At 44.3% G+C, this 23,602-nt stretch overlaps 1 protein-coding gene across 2 annotated transcripts in view; it reads right to left on the reverse strand.

Moving 5' to 3' along the window:
- Positions 1–964: 964 nt before the first annotated feature.
- Positions 965–23,602, reverse strand: part of LOC129711210 (A-kinase anchor protein 2-like) — a 44,154-nt gene continuing 21,516 nt past the window's right edge. The window contains exons 2-5 of one of the 2 annotated variants that reach the window (XM_055658685.1): positions 8,490–10,605; positions 4,991–5,148; positions 4,186–4,224; positions 965–1,753 (exon numbers count right to left, since the gene is read on the reverse strand). In XM_055658685.1, coding sequence (XP_055514660.1) covers positions 1,664–1,753; positions 4,186–4,224; positions 4,991–5,148; positions 8,490–10,605 — 2,403 coding nt within the window. In that variant the 3' untranslated portion in view covers positions 965–1,663. The remainder of the gene's footprint in view (positions 1,754–4,185; positions 4,225–4,990; positions 5,149–8,489; positions 10,606–23,602) is intronic. The other variant, XM_055658686.1, reaches the window with a different exon arrangement.

The raw sequence follows: 23,602 nt of genomic DNA on the forward strand, positions 1-23,602 counted from the left end.
AAGAGGTCCTTCTGCAGTTGTACAGGGCACCTAGTGAGACCACGCCTGGAATATTGTGTGCAGTTTTTGTCTCCAAATTTGAGGAAGGACATTCTTGCTATTGAGGGAGTGCAGTGTAGGTTCACAAGGTTAATTCCCGAGATGGCGGGACTGTCATATGTTGATACAATGGAGCGAGTGGACTTGTATACTCTGGAATTTAGAAGGATGAGAGGATATCTTATTGAAACATATTATTAAGGGATTGGACAGGCTAGAGGCAGGAAACATGTTTCCGATGTTAGGGGCCACAGTTTAAGAATAAGGGGTAGGCCATTTAGAACGGAGGTGAGGAAAAACCTTTCCACCCAGAGAGTTGTGAATCTGTGGAATTCTCTGCCTCAGAAGGCAGTGGAGGCCAAATCTCTGGACGCTTTCAAGAGTTAGATGGAGCTCTTAAAGATAGCAGAGGATATGGCAAGAAGGCAGGAAAGGGGTACTGATTGTGGATGATCAGCCATGATCATAGTGAATGGCAGTGCTGGCTCAAATGGCCTACCCCTGCACCTATTGTCTGGTGTCTATTGCACTATTCCCAGACAACCTGCTTCATTCACACATACTTTGCACGCTACACAAATTGTCATTAACGCACAGTGCTCTTTCACACTACTGCTGCCACACACACACACACACACACACTCACTCATGCAATGTGCACACTGCTCACTCTGCACACTTCATTCATCGCTTTATTATACAGAGCTGACTCAGGTTTTTCACATGCAACATTTATTAATTCACACTACACAGCCTACATTGCTCACTCTCACACTGCATACTCTTCGCTATTGCCACTCATTTGCACTTTTCACAGTCCTCACTCGCAAACACTGCTCAAATGCACTTACACATAACATGTCCTGCTTTCATCACTCCACTCTCACTAGCAATGTTTGCAGCAGGAACTTAGACAGTATTCATATTTTGTTCCAAATGCTAATTTATTTATATATATATTTTTAAATAATGGCACACAAGCATTCATTTGTTTTCTTTCAAATGGTTGATTGATATCTATAGAAACAAAAAGCAAACATTTTTATTTATAGTTCTCTTCATGAAACTGAGCATTTCATGTAAATTTACCAATCTAAAGAAACGCTGCTAAGAGGTCTGTGATGTAGAGGGAATCGGGGGGAAATCTGGCTGTGAATACTATAACCCATTGCCTTCATGGCAAACAAGTGGCAACTGTCTGATAAGGCACTGTGGTTATTAAAGAAAGACACAATCATGGGTCTCAACATCGAGGTCGGAGACTGGATACTGGAAAAGGGTTTCTGTGACTCAGTTTGTGTTTAATGGAGAACATTGCATAATAGTATTATTTAGGTTGTGGCTGAGATAGTACATGTGTGAGATTGATGTAGCATTGAACTCACATAGAACGAAGTGAGGAGTTGGATGGGATTGCAAACTTGGGGCAAGAAGATTGGACCTCAAATTTGTGTCTTTGTTCTTGAAGTTTACTGGTCACTGTTTGAAAACAGGAGAGTCACTCAGAGATGGAAATTTGTCCAGAGTGCTATAAAGAACTTAATTTCTGATCAATAGGCAGTGCTTTCCATAATTTCACTATCAATATGTATACAATTATATATTGCTGGCAGCTGGGCTGGCTTCATTCGTCCAGATGATTGTTGAATATCCCCGCTTCCCAGCGCTGGGCCATTGTGCTTTTACGGCGAGTGACTCTGGTAGATTCAAGTACCTACAGGCAAGATAACAAGGGTCAGGAAGATAGGATAGTAGAGCTGTAAATGATACGTCCACCATGATGCAGAATCGGCAATCTGCAAACCATGAAGCACCAATTGAGGTTAACAAACTTCCAATGCCATGAAAAGAAAAACAAAATAAAAATTGGCACACACTCTCTGGAAGGAAAAAACGATTAACAGATTAAAATGGTTATGATTGAGAGGGGAGCAGGATGGGCATATCTAGGAATAGGAAAGTGATTGAAGGAAAGGTTGGTGCGTTGAAGATTGCATTTGTAATGGGAGAGTGTGTTTGGAAGTAACATTCTTGGATATTCCCAAACGTGTGCTAGACCAGCCCAACAATCAATGCTTCCAACTTTTCCCAAACTTTCATGCTCAGAACTTGACGGAATTTGAGAATTCTCTTGCAAAGATATTGACTGCTCAAATACGTGTAATCAGTAGATGTTGCTGCCTTCCACTGCAATCCACTGCAAAACATTTGGGACGGTACAGTCGTGCAGCGGTAGTTACTGCCTTAGAAAGCAAGAGATCCAGGTTTGATATAACTACGGGTGCTGTCTGTTTGGAGTTTATAGGTTCGCCCTGTGAACACACCTCCCCCACACTTCAAAGACAAACAGGTTTGTAGATTTATTGACTTTGTAAATTGTCCTTGGTGTGTAAGGTAGTGCTAGTGGATGAGGTGATCATTGGTTGGTGTGGACTTAGTGAGCCAAAGGGCCTATTTCCACGTTGTATCTCTAAAGTCTAAAGTAAAGTCAATATTACCCCAGGTTCTGGGGAACCTGACACTCCCCTGGATTTGAGGAAGTATCCTGAGGTAAACGTTAACATCAGGCCTTGGTGAGATCTCACCTACCCAATTGGCAATGCTGGTTTAGGAGAGGAGGGAAGCATGTATCCATGAAGTAACCACATATGTCAGCAACCCAGTCACACCTGAGGACTGAGAGGATCAATACTGAGAGAGATTTGAAGGTAAGATATCAGGCAGATAATGGGGAGTCATAGATACTTTGATGGCATTGGGGAGGTGGGAGAATGGCTGGTCATGGAGAGCCAAGGTTTAGTTGAGGTGGAGAATGATCAAAATCAGAGGTCAACATTCGGAAGGGACTACTGGGGATAATGGAAAAATTATTCCTGGAGCCGAATTGAACCATTGAAGGGGGTTCTATCATGCTCCTGACGTGCCTCACGGAGAGTAGGAAAACTTTTAGAGGGTCAGGACGGATCTCATTTGCTGTAGGATACTCAGCTGCTGCCATGCTTTACTAACGACTGTATAGTTCCTGATCAGTGGTGAGACCCAGTGTATTTGTGATGTCAGATTTAGGTGATTAGACTCCCTCAGGTTGGAGATAGTCTTTGTTTAGCACTTCCGTAGCACACGAGCTCCTTGCCACTGATTGGCTCCTGCCTGAATGTTGTCCAAGTCTTGCTGGCTGCAGGCATGAGCCGATTCATTTGTAAAGAGATGAAAATGGGCCTGAACATGGTGCAATAATCAGAGAATCCCTTCTTCTGACCCTGTGGTGGAAGGAAGGTTGCGCCCAACACCGTGCTCCGAGAACCTCCTGCAGTAATACACTGCAGCTGAAGTGACTGACCACCGACAACACATCACTCCAGTTCTCCCCAAGCTCAGTTTTACCAGGATTCCTTGCTAGTCATACCTGCTCGAATAAAACCTTGACACCATCATTACACCTCGAGAATTCAGTTCATCCATCCAAACCGAGCCCTGGCCTTTGCTGGTTGGGAGTCGACCAACTGGCCGGTAAGTAACTGGATTGGATTTGTCCAGTGAATTTTCCACATTGTTGGGTGGATGCCAGGATTGGAATTGCTCTCGAACAGTTAGAAACACAGCAACTCAAGGAGCTCACGTCTTCATATTATCCTGTTCTATTGTCTGTGTTCTGTCCAGTCACTCACCATTTCTTGATATCACACACATGGTGTGAATTGGACAGGTTGCTGAGATGGTGGGGATCTCAGGAGGAAGCTGAATATGGAAGATTGCAAATGCTTTCAGCTAGGTTTTGACACTACATGTAATCAAAGTTTCATGTCACTGGGCCCTCTGCAATGTGGGAGTGCTTCTACCCACAAACAGCATTAATTCAAGAAAGTGCCTTGCTATCACCTTCTTAGAGGTCCTAGGGATAGGCAACATTCTTCCAGAGATGTTCCTCTGACATGGAGTAATAAAAGAGCCAGGAGTGGTTTTAATGATCAGATTATCATTAGGGCACAGCACAATTAAATAAGCCAGAGGAGTTTAGTCTCTCAAACCCATTGCTGAGCAGCAGTCAAGCAGTTAGTAACACTGAATGGCGTTTTGAGTATATGTTGTGGCATGCAACACTGATAGACAGCAAGCTGAAGTCTGGCACAATGAAAACGTGACTACCTCAGTGTTGATGTCATCAGAAGGCTCGATACCAGCATACTGAAGTTTAAAAAAAAACGCATAATAATTTAAGTAAACATCATGAAATAAACCACTTTAGAAGCAACAACGAATGATCCTGACACTGGACATTTTGTCCCTTCACTGTCTCTTGGACTTGCCGACTGACACTGTGTGCTGAGATGCCTTAGTATTCTCATGGTACTGTCATTCACCGGCCCATCCAACCTGTCTGTCCAACACAATTACGCAGAAGCTTAATGAGGGGCTTGTGGGGCACAACCGAGCACTCTACCATGGCTTTACATACTAAAACATCAGCACATTATATACCAGGCTCATTGTGTGCCTGGGAGAGTTCAGGAAAGAGGAAAATAGTAGAGAAAGATGTAAAAGAGAGGAAGCAAATTAACAAAGGAGGAAGCAGAATATGTTTTTCTCCATTAATTCTTTCATTATTAAACCAATAGTATTGCACCATCCAAACAATCTTCCCTCTGGCTCCATTCTTAACAAAAAAAGGTGCCATTAAATCTGATCCTTTTATATCCAATTCACCTCCCTACCCTATCTGTTTATTCAGTTGTACCCCTAATCTTTCCCCCAACCACACTTCACTTCCAATTGAAGTCAGATGACCTTGTGACTTCTCATTGATCTAGAAATCCAATCACTTTCACATAACACAAGATTTATTGTCCACTGACAGAGGCAAAACAGATTGCTCAACATCCTTCACAAAGCATGCCAGAATATCCACACAGTTTACTGCCAAAAAGGAAGAGAATCGCAAACTTCAACATACCGAAGAGTCATCCTTTTTTCCAGAAGGTTTCGCTCTCCTCTCTTCCTGGCAGTGCGTCGCTGGGAGATCGTCTGTTCGATCACCGTTCAAAGCTCCATCTCTGGACGTCAACTGAGGATACACTGGGGGACTTTGGGACTCCAATGTGGAGACTGTTGCTGCAAGGAAGTTAGAATAATCTTAAATCTTTCCATACTGATGAAGAACACTGTTGGTGGTGCAGTACAGACGGAATGCGGCACTATTTGAAGGGCAGCAGAGAGGGAAGTTTGCACTGTTAGAGGGCAGATAATAATAATAATAATAAATTTCATTTATGGGCGCCTTTCAAGAGTCTCAAGGACACCTTACAAAAATTTAGCAGGTAGAGGAAAAACATGTAAGGGGAATGAAATAAATAGTAGAGACATGACTAGTAAACAAAGTAAAGACAGAATTCAATACAAAACATTATACGAGGCAATTAATGCACAGATGAAAAGGGAGGGGGACGTGGGGCTAAGAGGTGAAGAGATGGGTCTTGAGGCGGGACTGGAAGATGGTGAGGGACAAACAGAATTGCGGATCAGTTGGGGGAGGGAGTTCCAGAGTCTGGGAGCAGCCCTGGAGAAGCCTCTGTCCCCAAAACTGCGGAGGTTGGACTTGTGGATGGAGAGGAGACTGGCTGATGTGGATCTGAGGGACCGTGAGGGTTGGTAGGGTGAGAGGAGGTCAGCGAGATATGGGGGGGGCCAGATGGTGGAGGGCTTTGTAGGTGAGGATCAGGATTTTGTAGTTGATCCGGTGGGAGATGGGAAGCCAGTGAAGTTGTTTGAGGACTGGAGTGATTTGATGCCAAGATAAGAGGGAAGGTTGCACTGTTAGAGGGCAGAGAAAAGGGAAGGCTACACTGTGAGAGGGGCAGTATAGAGGGAATGCAGCACTACTTGAAGGGCAGTAGAGAGGAAGGGCGAGGTTGTACTGTGTGTGTGTGGAGGGGGGAGGGGGGAGGGGGGTGGTACAGGAGAAATTCTATACAGTTAGATAGGCCATCACCATCTATTCTGATAAAGGGCAGGGAACTGTTAGTGGTTTGGTGAGAAATTTTTGTTCAAACAGCCTCACTGTTGGTGCAGTCATAATCGTAGAACCACTTGTATGAGCCTTCTGTATACAAACTGACTAATGTAATTTCTACAATGAATGGACCAAAACAGCTGTGATTTCTTAATGGTGTGTGAAAGATGTGATCTAAAAATTCTTTAAGTTCTTCAAATGCTTGATCAGTGGGTTTCCCAAAGTTTGGAAATTGTCTCTCTGCACCTGTACCCCAGAAACATGAGCGTGAAGGCCACACTGACAAGAGCTATAACTTTAGAACAGCTTTGGTCAGAGTTGGCTGGTCGGCACCATGTCCATGCCGACAACAGCTATTTAGATTGTAACGGCTCCACAACACTCGGTGCATAGTACCGTGGGCCGTGGCTCATCAAACGATCGTCCAAACACACTTACATACGATGACGGCTCCCGTCTCCAACACTCTGCCAGGCCCAGTTCCAGCTGCCACTACTCTTTGGTGAAAAATAATTCTTATTCTCCTTTAATCGTTCTCCTAATTAATTTTGACTTGTGTTAGGTTTAGGACAGCAGAGTGTTATCAGTGATAGAGCTGCTATCTCATGGCACCGATGATTTAAGCTTAGTCCTTTGGTGACCTGTGTGGGATGAAAAGCTACTTCCAGTGAGCACATAGGTTGCCCACCGGTGCTCTGCTTTATTCCTATATCTAAAGGTCAGGTTGATAAGTTGATTGGGGTCTGCAAGTTATTTCTCCCATGTATGTGAGTAGTAGAAAGTAGACAAACAAATGCTGGAGAAACTCAGCGGGTGAAGCAGCATCTATGGAGAGAGGGAATAGGCGACATTTTGGGTCAAGACCCTTCTTCAGATGATAGAAATGCAAGAAAATAAATAGAATTGTGTAAACAGATGGTGTGGGTGAAGTGCAGGGCCTGTTCCTGTGCTGTATGACTGTATGGGGCCCCCAAGCTATCAATTAATCATGGTTAAGATAACGAGAAGCATACACAGATCTGGTCTGAGGTCTTGTGTGCAGTTTCAGCATGACCTGCCTGCATTCATATTTTATTCCTCAGCCAATAAAGTCATATTCTGCCATCTGATTAGCTTGAGGGATGTTTAAGAAGGAACAGCAGATGCTGGAAAATCGAAGGTAGACAAAAATGCTGGAGAATCTCAGCAGGTGAGGCAGCATCTATGGAGCGAAGGAAATAGGCAATGTTTCAGGTTGAGACCCTTCTATAGACTTGAGGGATGTGTGGTTATGTACACCAAGGGCTCTATTTCTTCACACTTCCATGTCCTAGAGTCTATATCCATGATGTTGTTCAGTAACTTGTCCTTGTTCCCTTTTATACCAGGATCTTGGTTCTAAAGTTTAAATGATCTGAATCGTTTAGTCTGTATCATACCTTAACATTGCACAGAGACATTGACCAGAGACATTGAAGTCTAATGCATTCTGCATTGAGGAACATTGTCAATAGTTAAACTATGTCACATCAACATGGTGTGGAATTCTCTGCCACGGAAGGTAGTTGAGGCCAGTTCATTGGCTATATTTAAGAGGGAGTTAGATGTGGCCCTTGTGGCTAAGGGGATCAGGGGGTATGGAGAGAAAGCAGGTACGGGATACTGAGTTGGATGATCAGCCATGATCATATTGAATGGCGGTGCAGGCTCGAAGGGCCGAATGGTCTACTCCTGCACCTATTTTCTATGTTTCTATGTGTGAAGGTAGAAACATTTGTGGAGGGCTATTTAAGAGAAAAAACAAATTCTAGGTGAGATACCCCAGACATTATGGTAAGATAGTGGCAATCTAGTGGAAATGAGATTATATCCCACTCATTTAGTAACAAATAAAATTCAATTAAATTTGTAAGGTGGTTTATCATGTAAAAACAAACAGAACGCAGTTGGATTGTGAAATCTCATATGGTTCAATGGTACCATTTCAGAAGGGGATGCTACCATGCGTTTAGCTGATGCTGGACATCTAATGTTCCCAGGGATAGAAACCAAGTGCAGGCTTCCATCAAGAGGCAACGTTTAATATGCAAGGGATCATGTTTTGCGCTTTTGATCAAGTGGTGACTCTTTGCCACATTTAATGGATGGCCAAATTAAGGACTAGACACCATTCATTAAGGTAAGAAGTAAGCAAGGTTACAAATCAATGAAACCGGGAAGTAATGGTGCAGTTGTACAACAAACGTGAACTTTATCTCCTCCAGTTGTAGATCCAACATGTTAAGTGACCCAGTAACCATAGCCGCAACATCACACAATAATCTGTGCAAGAGGGGAGGGCAGCAACAGAAGGCTAATGGACTGGGCATCTGTTGCTCCCTTACAGGTTTCTCAAGTCACAAACAGGCCGGTCAGTTCCTGGGATTTTCTGCCACACATTGGGCAAACTAGTGGATGTACCTACCTGAAGGAAGACTCCCTCCAGGCTGCTGCCTCAGTCTCTGCGCCCGCAGCTCCGCCTCCCGACGTTGCTCGTCCTCAATTTCCTGCTCAATCAGGAAGTTGGTCTGAGGCTTCCAAGGTCGCAGGGTGTAGGGCTGGGACTCCGATCTCTTTTCTGCCAAGTCCTGACATTCAGTTGAGTCAGAATGTACCGAGTTGCTTTCCTCTAGAACATCAAGCACATCTAGAGATTCCCGTGAAGCCGAGCGGACTAACCTGGTCTGCCAACCCGGCTGTGGTGCAACTGGCACATCATCTGTTTGCTGCTCAAATACCTTTTTCCGTTCTTCCACTTCTTGAGGCACTCCTTTATCATACAGGCCTTTGACTTTGCCTTCTTCCTTCAATTTCTCCTCCCTCTTGGTGTCCATTTCAATTTCTCTCTGTACAAAAAAGCCCATCCGATTCTTGTCTTTATTTTTTAAGAAAGGAGATCCAGGGGATAGTTGGGATAAGAGTGGTTTTGTCTTGATTTCCACCATTTCCTCAGAGCTCACTGCCTTGCTAATTCCTCGTTCCTTGCGAAGAATTTCTTCCCTTTCCAAGGCTAATCGGATTTCTTTCTCAATGGGAGTTTCAAGGATTGGCTTCTGCTCGGGACACTCATAGTTATCAGTTCCTATGTTCTGCATTTCAATTGATGCCCCACCATCACTAGTGTACCCATAACCATAGTCATTGGTCATCTCACCTAATCCAGAATCAAGGTCATCTGTTGAGCAGGCAGCCAGATTTCGCCGAGTGGAACCAAATTTTTCGCCATCATTATCTTCCAGAGTTGCAATCTTCTCAGCAATGAACACACTATTGCTCACAGGACTTTTAGGCCCATTATCCTTCTCATCCGCGTCGGTGTAATCAACTCTAACAGCTTTTACCATGATTGTTGGACTAGTGTCCAAGGCAATCCCACCCTTGTCGTGAAGTAGCCAAGCAGATTCAGAGGGCGCGGAAGAATGTCCCAAACCCCCGTGGGACCGAGCAGAGGGCCGAGGACTGGTTGGTTCTTCTAGCCTTGGCTTCTCCATCAGGAGAAACTGTTGTCTAGCAGCGACAAAGTTTTTTTGTGGACTGTTGATGTCTTCGGGATGAGAAATGGAGGACTCGTCATGGAAAGAAAATGAATCGGAATGTTCAGCGGACTTCTGCATCTGGGATTCATCTGGCTTCTGGGTGAAATCTTCAACCGATGGAGTCCCTTCCAAATTGAATGACTTTGTTGAAACCTGTGCCTCCGCAAAGGTGGTGCTCTTCTTCACGGCTTGGTTTCGAATTAAGGCCCTTCGCTCTTTATCAAGGTTGTCACCATCTGTTGTTTCTTTAATGATTACTGTTTGATACTTTCTTTCCTCATCGTCTGAGAAGAGTTTAACTGGGTTTTTTCCTTTATCATATTTTCGAAGATCAAAGTTGGCTTCTTTTTTTATGGTAGTTAACTTTCCATCCCTGGCTGTGCTCACTGCAGAAGGCACACCGCCAAGTCCATCATTACTCAGAGTGTCCTGGTCACTCATGTCTTGGATGACAGTAACCTTCACTGCATGAATGATGGAATCATCACCACAGTCTATCTTCAATGGAATGGCTGAAAAAGAAGGCTCTGAACTATTCTGTGTGATTGGGGTCAGATTAGGAGAAACGTTGGTTTGGTGTTGAAGACTCACATTAGAACCATCCTTATTGACTAAAACCCCATTCTCCACGCTGAAATGATTACTCTCAGCGTTCTGCATTGGGACAGGAGCCTCGTCTTCAAGATAGTCCTCAGTTTCTCTAGGTGTCTTTAGATCTCTGGAGAGGACAATGTTATTGCCTTCACCTTCCTTTAGTTGGAGCTCATCAATTGCCTCCACATGCACTTGATCCTCAGTGCCTGTTGGTATCTGCTGTGTAATTTCAGTGGGAGATTTATCTCTCTCTGAACCTTTGTTCCACTCGGGTCCACCCTCTGAAATTCCTACCGGAAGGGTTCCAGAGACTGGCGGCTCCGTGTGCAGCAGATCCTTGGAGGCAGTAGCGGCCCGGTCAGATTCAACTTCATTCACCACGGTTATTGGAGACGCATAAGTCTGTTGTTTCTGATAGAGGAAACATAAAAACTTCAGTCAGAGGATGTACACAGTGCCCGTTGTAACCCGGAGCACGCAATCTTCACTATTACAATCAGTTATTCTCAGATGCAGAATAGAGCTCCCACCAATGATATTTGTTAAAGAGTGATATTATTTACTGTCAAGAGTAGACACAACTGAAAACTTGAAACTTAACCTCAGAAGAACAGAGTGCAGTATTTTAAAGACATTTGGACGGGGGCAAAGATAGAAACAGTTTGGAGGGATATGGGTCAAACGTGGGCCAGTGGTACAAGCTTAGATAGGCATTTTTGAGTTGGGCCAAATGGCTGGTAGTGCTGTATGACTCCATGATTTCTGTACAAGTACCTTCAGCCGGCTGTACATCAGTGGAGAGAATGTTTTGTCACAGCACAGAACAGTGCAGGCAAGTTCTCAGCTTGCACATCAGATTTGATCATGGGGCTCTGCTAAGAGACAGGTTGAGTGGGCCCTACAATATCCAGAGATGGTGCGATCATGTTGCATTTGTGTGCTTACTAGTTTAGTTTAGTTTAGTTTAGGGATACAGCACGGAAACAGGCCCTTCAGCTCACCGAGTCCTCAACGACCAGCGATCCTCGCACACTTACACTATCCTACACACTCACACACGTCGAACTTACAGTTATACCAAGCCAATTAGCTTACAAACCTGTATGTATTTGGAGTGTGAAAGGAAACTGGAGATCCCAGAGAAAACCAACACGGGTCACGTGGAGAACATATAAACTCCGTATCTACAGCACCCGTAAGTTAGGATCGAACTCGGATCACTGGCGCTGTAAGGCAACAACTCTATCGCTGCACCACCCTGCTGCCCTTATTTATGTATCTATCTGCTCATGATAGATCTATCTGCTCATTTCCCACTGAGATTCATTGCTAATGATGGCACAACAGCCACCAATAAGAACATTGTCCACATTCAGGATTTCCCAACTGAACTTATTCCATAGAAATCTTGGAAGCCAATTATCTGTGGCCGGCCACCTGCCCTGTCTTGTTGACAGGAACTCTTGCAGTCCAACAGAGTCAAACCAGCATCATTACCCCACTGTTTCCTTTACATTTCAGCCATCGCCTGTCCAATGTCGTTTCCTAATCTGCCCCAGCCAACTTGCACTTCTTATTGGTGGTAGACACAAAATGCTGCAGTAACTCAGCGGGTGAGGCAGCATCTATGGAGAGAAGGAATGGGTGATGTTTCAGGTCGAGACCCTTCTTCAGACTGATGTTAAGGGAGATGCAGGACAAAGATAGAATGTAAGCAGGAAATGAGTTCCCCTCTTCCATTATAGATGAGGCTTTCACTAGAATGTAGAGACAGTAAGACTAGTGGGAGAACTGGGAAGGGGAAGGAGAGAGAAAACAAGGGCTATCTGAAGTTTTTAGAAGTCAATGTTCATACTGCTGGGGTGTAAATTACCCAAGCAAAATATCCCTTTGGAGGTGGCGGAAATGTTGGAGGACCAACATTTTTGCCACCTCCAATGTGATCCCACTACTAGCCACATCTTCCCATCTCCACCCCTTTCTGCTTTCCGCAGAGACCGTTCCCTCCGTAACTCCCTGGTCGACTCGTCCCTTCCCACCCAAAACACCCCTTCCCTAGGTACTTTCCCCTGCAACCGCAGGAGATGCAACACCTGTCCCTTTACCTCCCACCTCGACTCCATCCAAGGACCTAAACAGTCTTTCCAGGTAAAGCAGCGGTTCACTTACACCTCCTCCAACCTCATCTACTGTTTCCGCTGTTCCAGGTGTCAACCTCTCTACATCGGCGTGACCAAGCGCAGGCTCGGCGATCATTTCGCTGAACACCTCCGCTCAGTCCGTCTTAACCTATCTGATCTCACAGTGGCCCAGCACTTCAACTCCCCCTCCCATTCCCAATCTGACCTTTCTGTCCTGGGCCTCCTCGATTGTCAGAGTGAGGCCCAACGCAATTTGGAGGAACAGTACCTCATATTTCGCTTGGGTAGTTTACACCCCAGTGGTATGAACATTGACCTCTCTAATATCAGATAGCCCTTGCTTTCTCTCTCCTTCCCCTTCCCAGTTCTCCCACTAGTCTTAATGTCTCCACCTATATTCTATCTTTGTCCCGCCCCCTCCCCTGACATCAGTCTGAAGGGTCTCGACCCGAAACGTCGCCCATTCCTTCTCTCCATAGATGCTGCCTCATCCGCTGAGTTACTCCAGCATTTTGTGTTTACCTTCGATTCTACCAGCATCTGCAATTTTTTCTTACACTTCTTCGACTTATTTCCTTCATTTAGATTGAAAACCAAGGTTTCAGATTAAACGGGTTCATTTCTGATCTTCATGTAAAATTCTGTAATATACATGGTCTCTTTACCCTGTGGCCCTACTGTAACAAGATCACCTTGTACAGAACCAGCTCTAATGTAGACACACAAGAAACTGCAGATGCTAGAATTGTGAGCACAACACAGTGCTTAAAAAACTCAGCAGGTCAGGCAGATTTGTGGATCTGTCACCTTCATTAGATCAGTGTGAAGAAGGGTCTCGACCCGAAACGTCGCCCATTTCCTTCGCTCCATAGATGCTGCCTCACCCGCTGAATTTCACCAGCATTTTTGTCTACCGTCATTAGATCATATCAACCTACAACTATTTGTACCATCATTTCATCAAAATTGATAAAATACTTGGACTAATCAAAATATATCACAAGCTGTTAGACAAACATGGGAAGAAATAACAATGGTTCTGATTATGATATTCTGGCTACACACTGATGCCAAGGGGGTGAAAGACTGTTATTATGGTGTCATGGTTTAAGAAAGGGAGAGAGGATAGAGCATGTAATTACAGTTCATGTTACTATTGATGGTGGGTACATTATGTTCAGAAACCACGGAGGGCAGTGTAAAGCATTGTGTAGAAAAGCAAAATGAATCCGCATGGTTTGTTTAGGGCAAAGATTCTAGAGGAGCAAGATAAACCACTCGACGAAAAAGCTGTAGGACGGTCATGGGCTCATGGGAAATTTGTTTTGCGCCATTTTGTGAATCACTTATATGAGGGGGGTTTTTTGAATGGGCCTCTGTCATGGCGTCTCCTCTAGAATCTTTGGTTTAGGGAATGTTCTGTCTAGCAGTGTTGAATGGATTTTAATGAGGTGGTGGTTGACAAGGGGAGCTGTTAAGGACAACACATTTTCTATCATCCACTTAGATGTTAATAAGCAGTTCGATCTAATGCAGGATTTTGGCAAAATCCCATATGATCTGAAGAAAATAGCAAGTTTATTTAAGAACCGAGTGTCCTGGTTGTGTGACTTGATACATTATGCCAGGCATTGATCCTGGTTGAGGATTAACATCGTTCTTGCCCCACGTTCCCAACTGATCCATATCCTGTTATAATCTCGGATATCTTTTTAACTGTCCACTGTATCATCAGTTTTTATGTCATCTGCAAATTTCTTAATAATCTTGTCATCTAAATCAAAAATGTCCATATCAAACAGCAGTTGAACCAGTACCAACCCCAGCAACACTCTACTGTTCACAAGCCTCCAATCAGAAAAAACCTCCACAACTATCCTTTCATTCCTTTCTCCAACTTGTATCCTCTTCATTATGTATCTTGTATCCTCTTCATTAGCTTGCCCTGGAAACCATGCAATCCAACCTTCCAGACTATCCTACCACGTGGGTCCTTGTCAAATTCAATATGGACAATGTCCAATGCCCTGCCCTCATCATCCAGTTTTCTGGCACCTCGTTTGTGACTGATAAACATGAAAAATAATCTCTTATCAGGGACCCAGTAATCACTTCTTTGGTTTCCCATTTCTGGGAAAGATCTCATTCAGCTCAGCTCACCCTTATCTGACACATGGCATCCTCCACTTTCTCCTTCTTTTTACTGAGTAGCTACAGATTATCTACGTACCTCTCCCTGAACTCACAATCTTCCAAGTCATTCTCCTTGGTGAATACAGATGAGAAGTATTCATTTAGGACCTCACTGACATTGCCCAGCTCCACACGTAGATCACCACCTTGATCCCAAGGGGGCCCCTTTCTTTCCTACATTACCCTCTTACTCCAGATATAAAGGAGAATACAAAGGCATTCTTTAAGTATCTTACATGTCAAGGATATTTCGTGACCCCTTTTTCTCTCCTAATTTCATTCTTAAGTTCTCTCGTGTTCACTGTATTCTTCAAAAGCCTCTCTCGACTCGACTCCCTCCCCTCCCCCTTGCCTGTATCTGCCACGTGATTTCTTTAAAGTATTTCAAGGATACAAGGATACAAAGGACATTTATTATCACATACACCAATGGTGTAGTGAAATATGACTCCTCTTTCCGTCCGGGAAGATGGAACATCCCCCCGACAATGCTTCCCACTGGGTGAACACGCCTCAGCGGCTTGGAATGTCTGGAGCAGCCGCTTCCTCCCAAAATCAGCGCTTTGATTTTGTTTAGGATATTATCCGTTATTGGCAAGAGACAGAATACAAGATCAGGCGTGTTAAAGGCGTCAAAGGTTACGGATGAAGGTAGGAGAATGGAGCTGAGAGGGAAAAATAGATCAGCCGTGATAAGATGGCGGAACAGACTCAATGGGCTGAATGGCCTAATTCTGCTCCTATGTCTTATACTGTAGTTATGTAATGCTCAAGCTATTGAACAAACTACTGCACAGTGCACATTTCTGGTCACCACACGATAAGAAGTATGTGATAGCTGTGGTGGGGGGTGCAGAGAATTTTGACGAGGATGTTGGCAAGGCAGCAGAAGTTTAGTTAGATGGGGAGATTGACTAAGATAGCAGTTTTTACTTGGGAAAGGAGCAGAGTCAGCGAAAAACTAACCTGTGCACCTAGAACTTTGATAGTTACTAATAATTTTATAAAATTTTAAAAATTGATCATAAATCAGATCTGATCAGGTCATGATGGAAATATCATGTGGAAACACTTTGCTTTGAAATGTTTTTAAAACACATCATGTCACACTGTATCATACAGCATGGAAACAGGCCCTTCGACCCCAATGAACGAGATTAATATTTATTATCCTACAGTATAGAAGCACTGAGGTTAGATACCAGGCTGAATGAAGATCACCATCACCAACAAAAAGAGCATTGTGCTGAGAACATAGTAGCTCAAAATAATTTTTAAAAATAATCATAAATCAGTTCTGATCAGGTCATGATGGAAATATCGTGTGGGAACACTTTGCTTTGAAATGTTTTTAAAACATCTGTCATAATTATATATGACCTTCCATGCCCTGAAACTTATCTAGCGATATCCATTGCTCAATTAAACTACTTAAGAAACTACTGTAATCAAAATTAATTCTATCTGTACATCATGATACATGTGTGTTTGACAATAAACTCTACTTGTTTTGCAAAATTTAACTTGCAGGCACAGAGTTCAAAGATTATTTTCATGTTTTCATTTTCACTGAAGACTTGTTTGTTAGTTAGGACAATCTTGGAGATGGAGTGGGCCAATTGAAGCAGGGTATTGTGATAGATCCTCCCTAATATTCCTACTGGAAATTCAGTGGTAAATTGAATAAATGGACACTGCTGTGCACCAGCTACATCAGTGGCTCCCAACCTTTTTTTGGCCATGCCCCACCTAATCACCTCTAAAATCCTGATGCCCCCCCCCCCCCCCCTTGCTTTCCCTTGAAAGAAAACGGAGGAAACTTAGCAAAAGCTCTTTGAATCGCATTTCTAAATCCAATTCAATAAATAAGGTTCTCCCATGACCTCGCGCGCTTCGTGCGACGTGCATGAAGAGCGATGGCGTGTTGATTATGTACTAACTACACAATAAAGACCTTTTTTACCCCAAAAAAATTATTTACTCAAAATAACATCTGAAACATAAACTACATATGTTTACCTGATGGAAAATCCAAAAAAATAAAAATCAAAAATTTGGACCCAGACCTCCTCAGGCGCGCTCAATTGCCCCCCTTAAAAATCAAATTGCCCCCCTGTGGGGCGTACGCCCCACGTTGGGAACCACTGAGCTACATTGACTAACAGGACAGCACATTAATGTATAAAGTCAAAGAGACATCAAGCAGCTTGAAGAGAGTTTAACTTGTCCATGTTATCTGCAGGGAGAGAGTGTCTATCGTTGGACTATGGACATCCCTGATAAGCTGAATTCTTGGAATCTTGTCAGCCAGAGTGTCATTGGCCAGCACTTTGCACCTCACCAACCTCCTGCACACTGCACACAGAGGCAGCTGGCAAAGCTAAACGACCAAAAGGCTAAGCAAGACTATTCCATTTGCTAATTCCCCTCATTAGCTTACTTTGTGCAACCGCTGATTACTAACTGCTCTCGTCTTTATTTTCAGTATAAATTATCTTGAAAGGAAAAAAATGGGCTAATTTCATATTTGTAAACTAAATTGACAAAATGGGCAGATGGGTTTAGCCCCTTGGTATCAATCTGTCAACTGTGTGAATATCAGGCAATTCATTGTCCCACCACTTCACAGTCTAATTGTGAGGAGACCAGTAATTGGGAAAGACTAGGGAGGTTGGCATCACAGGGCCTGAGATCGGAGCAGTCAGAAATATAGAAACAGGAACTGCAGATGCTAGATTATTAAAAAAATATTGCTGGAGTAATTCAGCACGTTAGGCAGTATCCCCATGGGACATGGATAGGTAATATTTTGGGTTGCGACCCTTCCTGAGACTAATTGTGTGTGGAGGGTGGGGAGAAAGCTAGAAGAGAGGAGAGGAAGGACAAAGCCTGGCAGCAATATTTGGAGAGCAGAGCAGTACAGGAATCCAAGTGTTAAGGGCAGGTGAGGTGGGGGTGGAAATTACAGGACTCGAATAAGTTCAAGGTCATAGAATCATAGTTATACAGCGCAGAACCAGGCCCTTCAGCCCAACACATGCTGATCTAGGGTGATGGAGGAACTGAAGGAAATACACATTAGTCAGGAAATGGTGCTGGTTAGACTGATTGGATTGAAGGCTGATATCTGCTCCAGGTCGGGAATTCTGCACCACCTACGGAAAAATTTGACATACAGAACTTTTGCCACGACTGTAAAAAATTTAATCACTTCATGAAATGTTTCCATTCTTGTGCGACTCATTCCTCACCAAGACAAAAATATGCACCTGTTAATACAAGAACCTACTGATAACGAGTTTCAAGAGATGGACGCGGCATTCCCTGCTCTCCTCCCTGTGAGCCAGGATAGCAGTTCAGCCATTCACTCTCTCGCGCCCAGTTGCTGCAGAACAACCACTGACCGTGCCCCCTGCAGCTCTCCACAGCGTTCGGCACCCTACTCGCCAGCTTCGCAGCCTCAACTCTACGGGTCCCCAGTGCCGTCCCTGGTGAAAGGAGGAGACGCGGATTTATACCGCCCGCACGCACACCGGATGGGTCTGTAGGCCACCTTTTAGATATGGAGATTGTGTAACCATCCATATGTCACTGTATGCGTTATTATCGTTTCGGGTACCGTACTATTTAGCCATCACTTAGTGTTTCTGCTTATTGGCACTTGAGTTGTGCTTTATTTCATTTCTACAAGGAAAGATGTAGATTGGTTACTTCATACTAACCAATTGTAGTGCTCTATTAGTAGAAGCTCTGCCTACTACGCGATTTATATCATCAGAATCCAGTTCATACAGTCAGTTGGAGTAGCTGTTACGCTTGCCTTAACATTATGCTGAAGTGTACTGCGAGTAGACTTTAATAAATATGTTGCACCATGTTGTGCAAGTGACTGACCTTATTACAGTTGTCAAGTAAAAGATTGGTTAATTAAGAACATCCTCTTGGAGATATGTGTCATTGTTTTAACAAAACTTATGCTTTATGAAGAACTAGACCAAAGGGTATTCGTTGGATCCCGTCCCCTCAACGCGCAGTTGCGGGGGAAGGCGATCTTCGGCATTACACACACTCTAACCCCCCCCCCTTGTTATTATATTAATATTATTCATTCACTCCTTTTACCCCATCCCCCGCCCTATCCACTCATCAGATTCAATTTCAATTTTAATTGTCATTGTCAGTGTACAGTACAGAGACAACAAAATGCATTATCCTGCATAATCCCCAACTGCGCAGGTGCGGCTAGAGAGCGGGAGGGGGTAGAGAGAGGGAGGTGGGTAGAGATTGAGGGGTGGGGGGGGGCACAGCATCACAGGGGAGGGCTGATTCCTGAACGCAATACTCCAACACTCACCCATAGGTCCCAATATTCACCACTCCCCTAGACAGGGGGGGGGGGGGGGGCAGAGAGGGGGGGGGCCGAGAGGAATGGAGGGGCAGAGAGGAAGGAGGGGGGGGAAGGGCAGAGAGAAAGCCCCCCCCCTCTCTTCCTCCTCCCCCCCCTCTCCCTCCACCCCCTCTCTCTTTCTCTGCCCCGGGGAGGGGGTAGAGAGGGAGGGGTAGAGGCAGCACCTACCCAGGTCTTAGAGCTCTTTGTGGCGTCATCACTCGGGTGCGCCTCGGGGTATCTCGGGTTCCGTCGGGAAACCCGAGCTGAGGTGCGAGCGTACTTCGTGTTCAGCAGCTGGAAAGTCTCGGAAGCCGTCGGAGCCCACTTGCTCGTCTTTTGAAGATTGGGGGGGGGGGGGGAGGGGGGAATATGTAAAAATTTCGCAGTTTCCGCGTCGGGGTTTCGAGGAGATGTGAATCACATAATCACAGCTGACCGGTGAATTTCATTGGCTCATCCCCACCCCATCTCCCCCTTCGCCCCCCCCCCCCACTTTTTAAAGGACTTAAGTGACCCTTCCCGTACACTGTGGTTTCACCGCCTCAATTACAGCGCCAACCTTCCTGTTCATCGTGATGTGTGCCTGTATCACATTAGCTTTGCATCGTGTGAATTTCACTCAGATTTGTCCTGTCCCTCGCCTGCATATCTGGCTGTTGAAGGAAGCGGGGGGGGGGGGGGGGGGGGGTGTGTGTGTGTGTGTGTGTGTGTGTGTGTGTGTGTGTGTGTGTGTGTGTGTGTGTGTGTGTGTGTGTGTGTGTGTGTGTGTCTGTGTGTTCCACTCTGACAGTCGCCGTCCAGTCGCCGGTTTTTCAGCGACCTGCTACGACTTGACAGTCGCCTGAAAAATCGGCTAAGTGGGACAGACCCATTAGGTACTTGATGGTCAGCATAGGCATGGAGGGCTGAAGTGCCTGTTTCTGCTGTCCGCGTGATTCCATGACACAATGACATATTGCCTGCCCTGCTGCATATCTCAGTTTTTGTTTTTTACTGCAGTTCAATAACCTGACCGCTATTGACATTAGAAAATGGGAAATGTCTAACTGAACATTTGATAAGGTCATATGAAGGCCTGTATTGTGTATAGCATGATGCCAAAATACACGTGTGCATTAGTGCGACTCGTCACAGAAATGCATGGTAACTTTGCATTGAGGATTAGGTCTTAAACAGATATATCTCTAAAGTGATCACTTAAATGCAGTGGAATGGATTTGGCTAATTCAGACAGACGGCACAGGAAGCCAAGAGCACTCAGTCATCACAAACTTAGTGAAAAACAGGAAAGTTAAGGTTAATAAAGGTGCTATTGTCTTATTGCCTTTAATGCGCTTGTTAAAAGTTGCATAAACTAATGGCACAAAGATAAACAAGATAAAAAAGATAAGTTTGATCAAAGTGGCTGAAAACTGGCCAAAGTTAGGAACTAAATATTCAACACATTTGATATTTCATTTCTATGGAGAAGCTGGAGTGTTTCTGATAACAAGAATGAAATGGAAGGAAGCATAATAAAGGATGTTCCCTCGAAAATCAAAATCATGACTACCTCTCTATCAACAACAGCACTGATTTCTGTATCACATGTGACTTACTAATCATAGACAGGATAGACTACAGGAAGATATTCCCCCAAATCAGTACTAGATAACATTAAATGCCGTGGATTTAGGCTGCCGGGTGGGAGATTTGGAGGGGATCTAAGATGTACCTTTTTGTCCCAGCTAAAAGGCCACACAGCTAGAGTTAAACTTGTGTAATCAAGTCAGATAAAAACTGACATTGCTGCCAGCGATGTTGATTTTAGTGGGCACTGTGCTTGGGCAGGTTGAAGTAGCTTGGGTTTAGCAGATATATTCCCGCCTTGTGATCTGGGAGGTTTCTGCTGCCCTGTCAGACTCCATGGGGAGCCTGGCACACATGCTTGGTGGCAGTGCTCCAGCACCACAGCCTCCACTGGGTGTAGCCCAGTTACAGGTATAGGTGCTAGTAGATCAGAGCTGACCTCCGACCTAGAGTTAGAGGTTTATCTGGTTGTTCAAAACTATAATCAAACAAAGCCATTATAAAATACATGAGTCAATTTAGACAGTCCTAAAGCACAGAAAAAAAGCTGTTTGACCCATTGTGTCAATGCCAACATTGGCTGAGGTAGATTGGGATCAAAAGATTTTGTGGCAAACAAACAACAATGGTTTAAAGAAACAATTTGTCATTTGAAACCAATATACACCCCTTTGAAAGAATGCAAACACTATTAGATCAACATTGCACCCAAAATTAAGTTGAGGAATTAAAGAATTAAGCACAGGAATTTCACTGGAAAAGTTGAGATTGTGCTCCTGGGACCAAAGGAAATTTAGAAGAGATTTAATTTAGTTTAGAGATACACTGCGGAACAGGCCCTTTAGTCCACACCAACCAATGATCACTACACTAGTTCTATCCTACACACTAGGGACAATTTTCGGAAGCCAATTAACCTACAAACCAGCTGATCATTGGAATGTGGGACAAAACTGGAGCACTGGGAGAAATCCCACATGGTCACAGGGAGAACCTACAAACTCCATTCAGACAGCACCCATAGTCAGGATCGAACCCGGGTCTCAGGCGCCGTCTCAACTAGCAATTCTACTGCTCCACCAGTTTGCGCCCCTTTTTTTGATAGAGATATGCAAGACATGGGGGTTTAGGCTGGGTTAACGGAGGAGAACTGTTCCTATTTACTGCTGTTTCTCGGACAGCAACACATGTGAAGGGTAAAAGGTCCAGGGCAATGTAAGGAAATATCTGCCTGTTGGTGAACTTGGGAGGAATTTTAAAGCTTACTCAAGGAAGAGTAGGAGAGTCTTGTGATGGACCCAACTTAACCAAAATCATTACTGTTTGTCTCTCCATGCACAGTTCACTGTAGGATATCAGCTGCATTTTGAAAGGAATTCTTTGGCTCTGAAACACGTAAAAGTTTCCTGAGAACCCTGATCAAGTTCTAGAGAAACACAAAGCTTTCAGAAGCACAGTGGTGATTGAAGAGCCGTCAAAAATCTCGGTCAACAGCATTTGCCCAAAGGTATTTACTCAGACTGAGGTTTGCTGTTCTTTACTTCCCTGTACTTTATGCAATTAGTCCAGGTAACAATGTCACTCAGAGCTACAGATGAACATTAAATTCTGGTTCGCAGTGGAGCTGTCTCCACATCCAATTCATCTGCCAGCTCTAATAAGATTCCACCAACAATCACATTTAGCTCTTGCCACCCCTTTCTGCACCTGATTCTGTTCACTGATCCGCTAATGACTAACACAGTACAGACAGAGAAGGATAATCTGACCCTGTTATCCCACTGCAACATTAACTCATAGGATCTCAGCTGACAAGAGATGTTCTCTTTTTTCTAAAGATACACATGAAATGCCGGAGTAACTCAGCAGCTCAGGCAGCATTTCTAGAGAAAAGCATTAGGTGATGTTTTGGGTCGAGACCCTTCTTCAGACCTCAGCCTAAAGAAGGGTCTCAACTCAAAATGTCACTTAATGCTTTTCTCCAGAGATGCTGCCTGATCCCTTGAGTCACTCCACATTTTTGTTTTAAAGCATCCATGTTTTGGGCATTTTTAATTCACACCTCATCCTTGGTGCCTATATAATTTTTCAGTTAATTACATCATAACAATGTCCTGGGGCAGGGTTTTAATCATTTTGCAAAATGTATTCAGACTACTTTGATCTGGTGGTGTTGCCTTTGTCAAGAATTCAATGTCACTTCTGCGCCTTCATGGGGGTCAAGGAAAGAGCGTTCACGTTGCGGCCCTGTTTTCACCAATCTTTTCACCACCACACACCAGAAGCGACAAGACAGACACCATTGTAATGCAGATGCCGGGAAGTGTGTTCAGCTCTGGCTGAACACCTTCTAATCTTGTATGTGGACTCAATAAGAAGCACCTTCATACCCACTCAGGTTTCCCATTGCTTACAAACTGAATACGCAGAAGTTTTTTTCCTATTAATAACATCTTTTAAGATTGAGGCAAAGGGAATCGGAAGAAGGGTCTCGACCCAAACTGTCACCCATTCCATCCCTCCGGAGATGCTGCCTGTCCCACTGAGTTACTCCAGCTTTTCGTGTCTATCTTCGGAATCTATCTTTCCCTGCCTTTCTCCACTCAGTTGAAGTGTTAACATTCCCATTTACCTGCTGTCTAATCTACTTCCTGAGGAAAAGAAAGGTGCCAAAATCTAATGTATGTATTTCACCAGCCAATACTTGCAGATCTATTGTTCAGACAGGAGGAGCTAACTGCCCTGTTGTGCCTTGCTATCATCAGGTTGTAGGATATGGTCAGCAGCTTCTTTAATGCCCCTAGGAAGGAATTATGGAGTCATATAGCATGGAAACAGGCCCTTGTCCCAACTTACCCATGCCGATAAAGATGCCCCATCTAAGCTAGTCCCATTTGCCCTGCATTTGGTCCTTATAGCTCTCTAAACCTTTCCTATCCAGGTACCTACCCAAATGTAATGGAGTAATTGAGGGCTACAGCACGGAAACAGGTGCTTCAACCCACCATGTCTGTGACAATTGTCAACCACCATTTTTGCTGCACAATATCAGTAGCAGAGTGTGCATTACCCTAGGAGCAAGAAAGAGCACCGTCCCTCCTCACAAACGGCTGAG

The sequence above is a fragment of the Leucoraja erinacea genome, chromosome 29 (assembly GCF_028641065.1).
Source record: "Leucoraja erinacea ecotype New England chromosome 29, Leri_hhj_1, whole genome shotgun sequence".
In the NCBI taxonomy this organism is placed as follows: Eukaryota; Metazoa; Chordata; class Chondrichthyes; order Rajiformes; family Rajidae; genus Leucoraja; species Leucoraja erinaceus.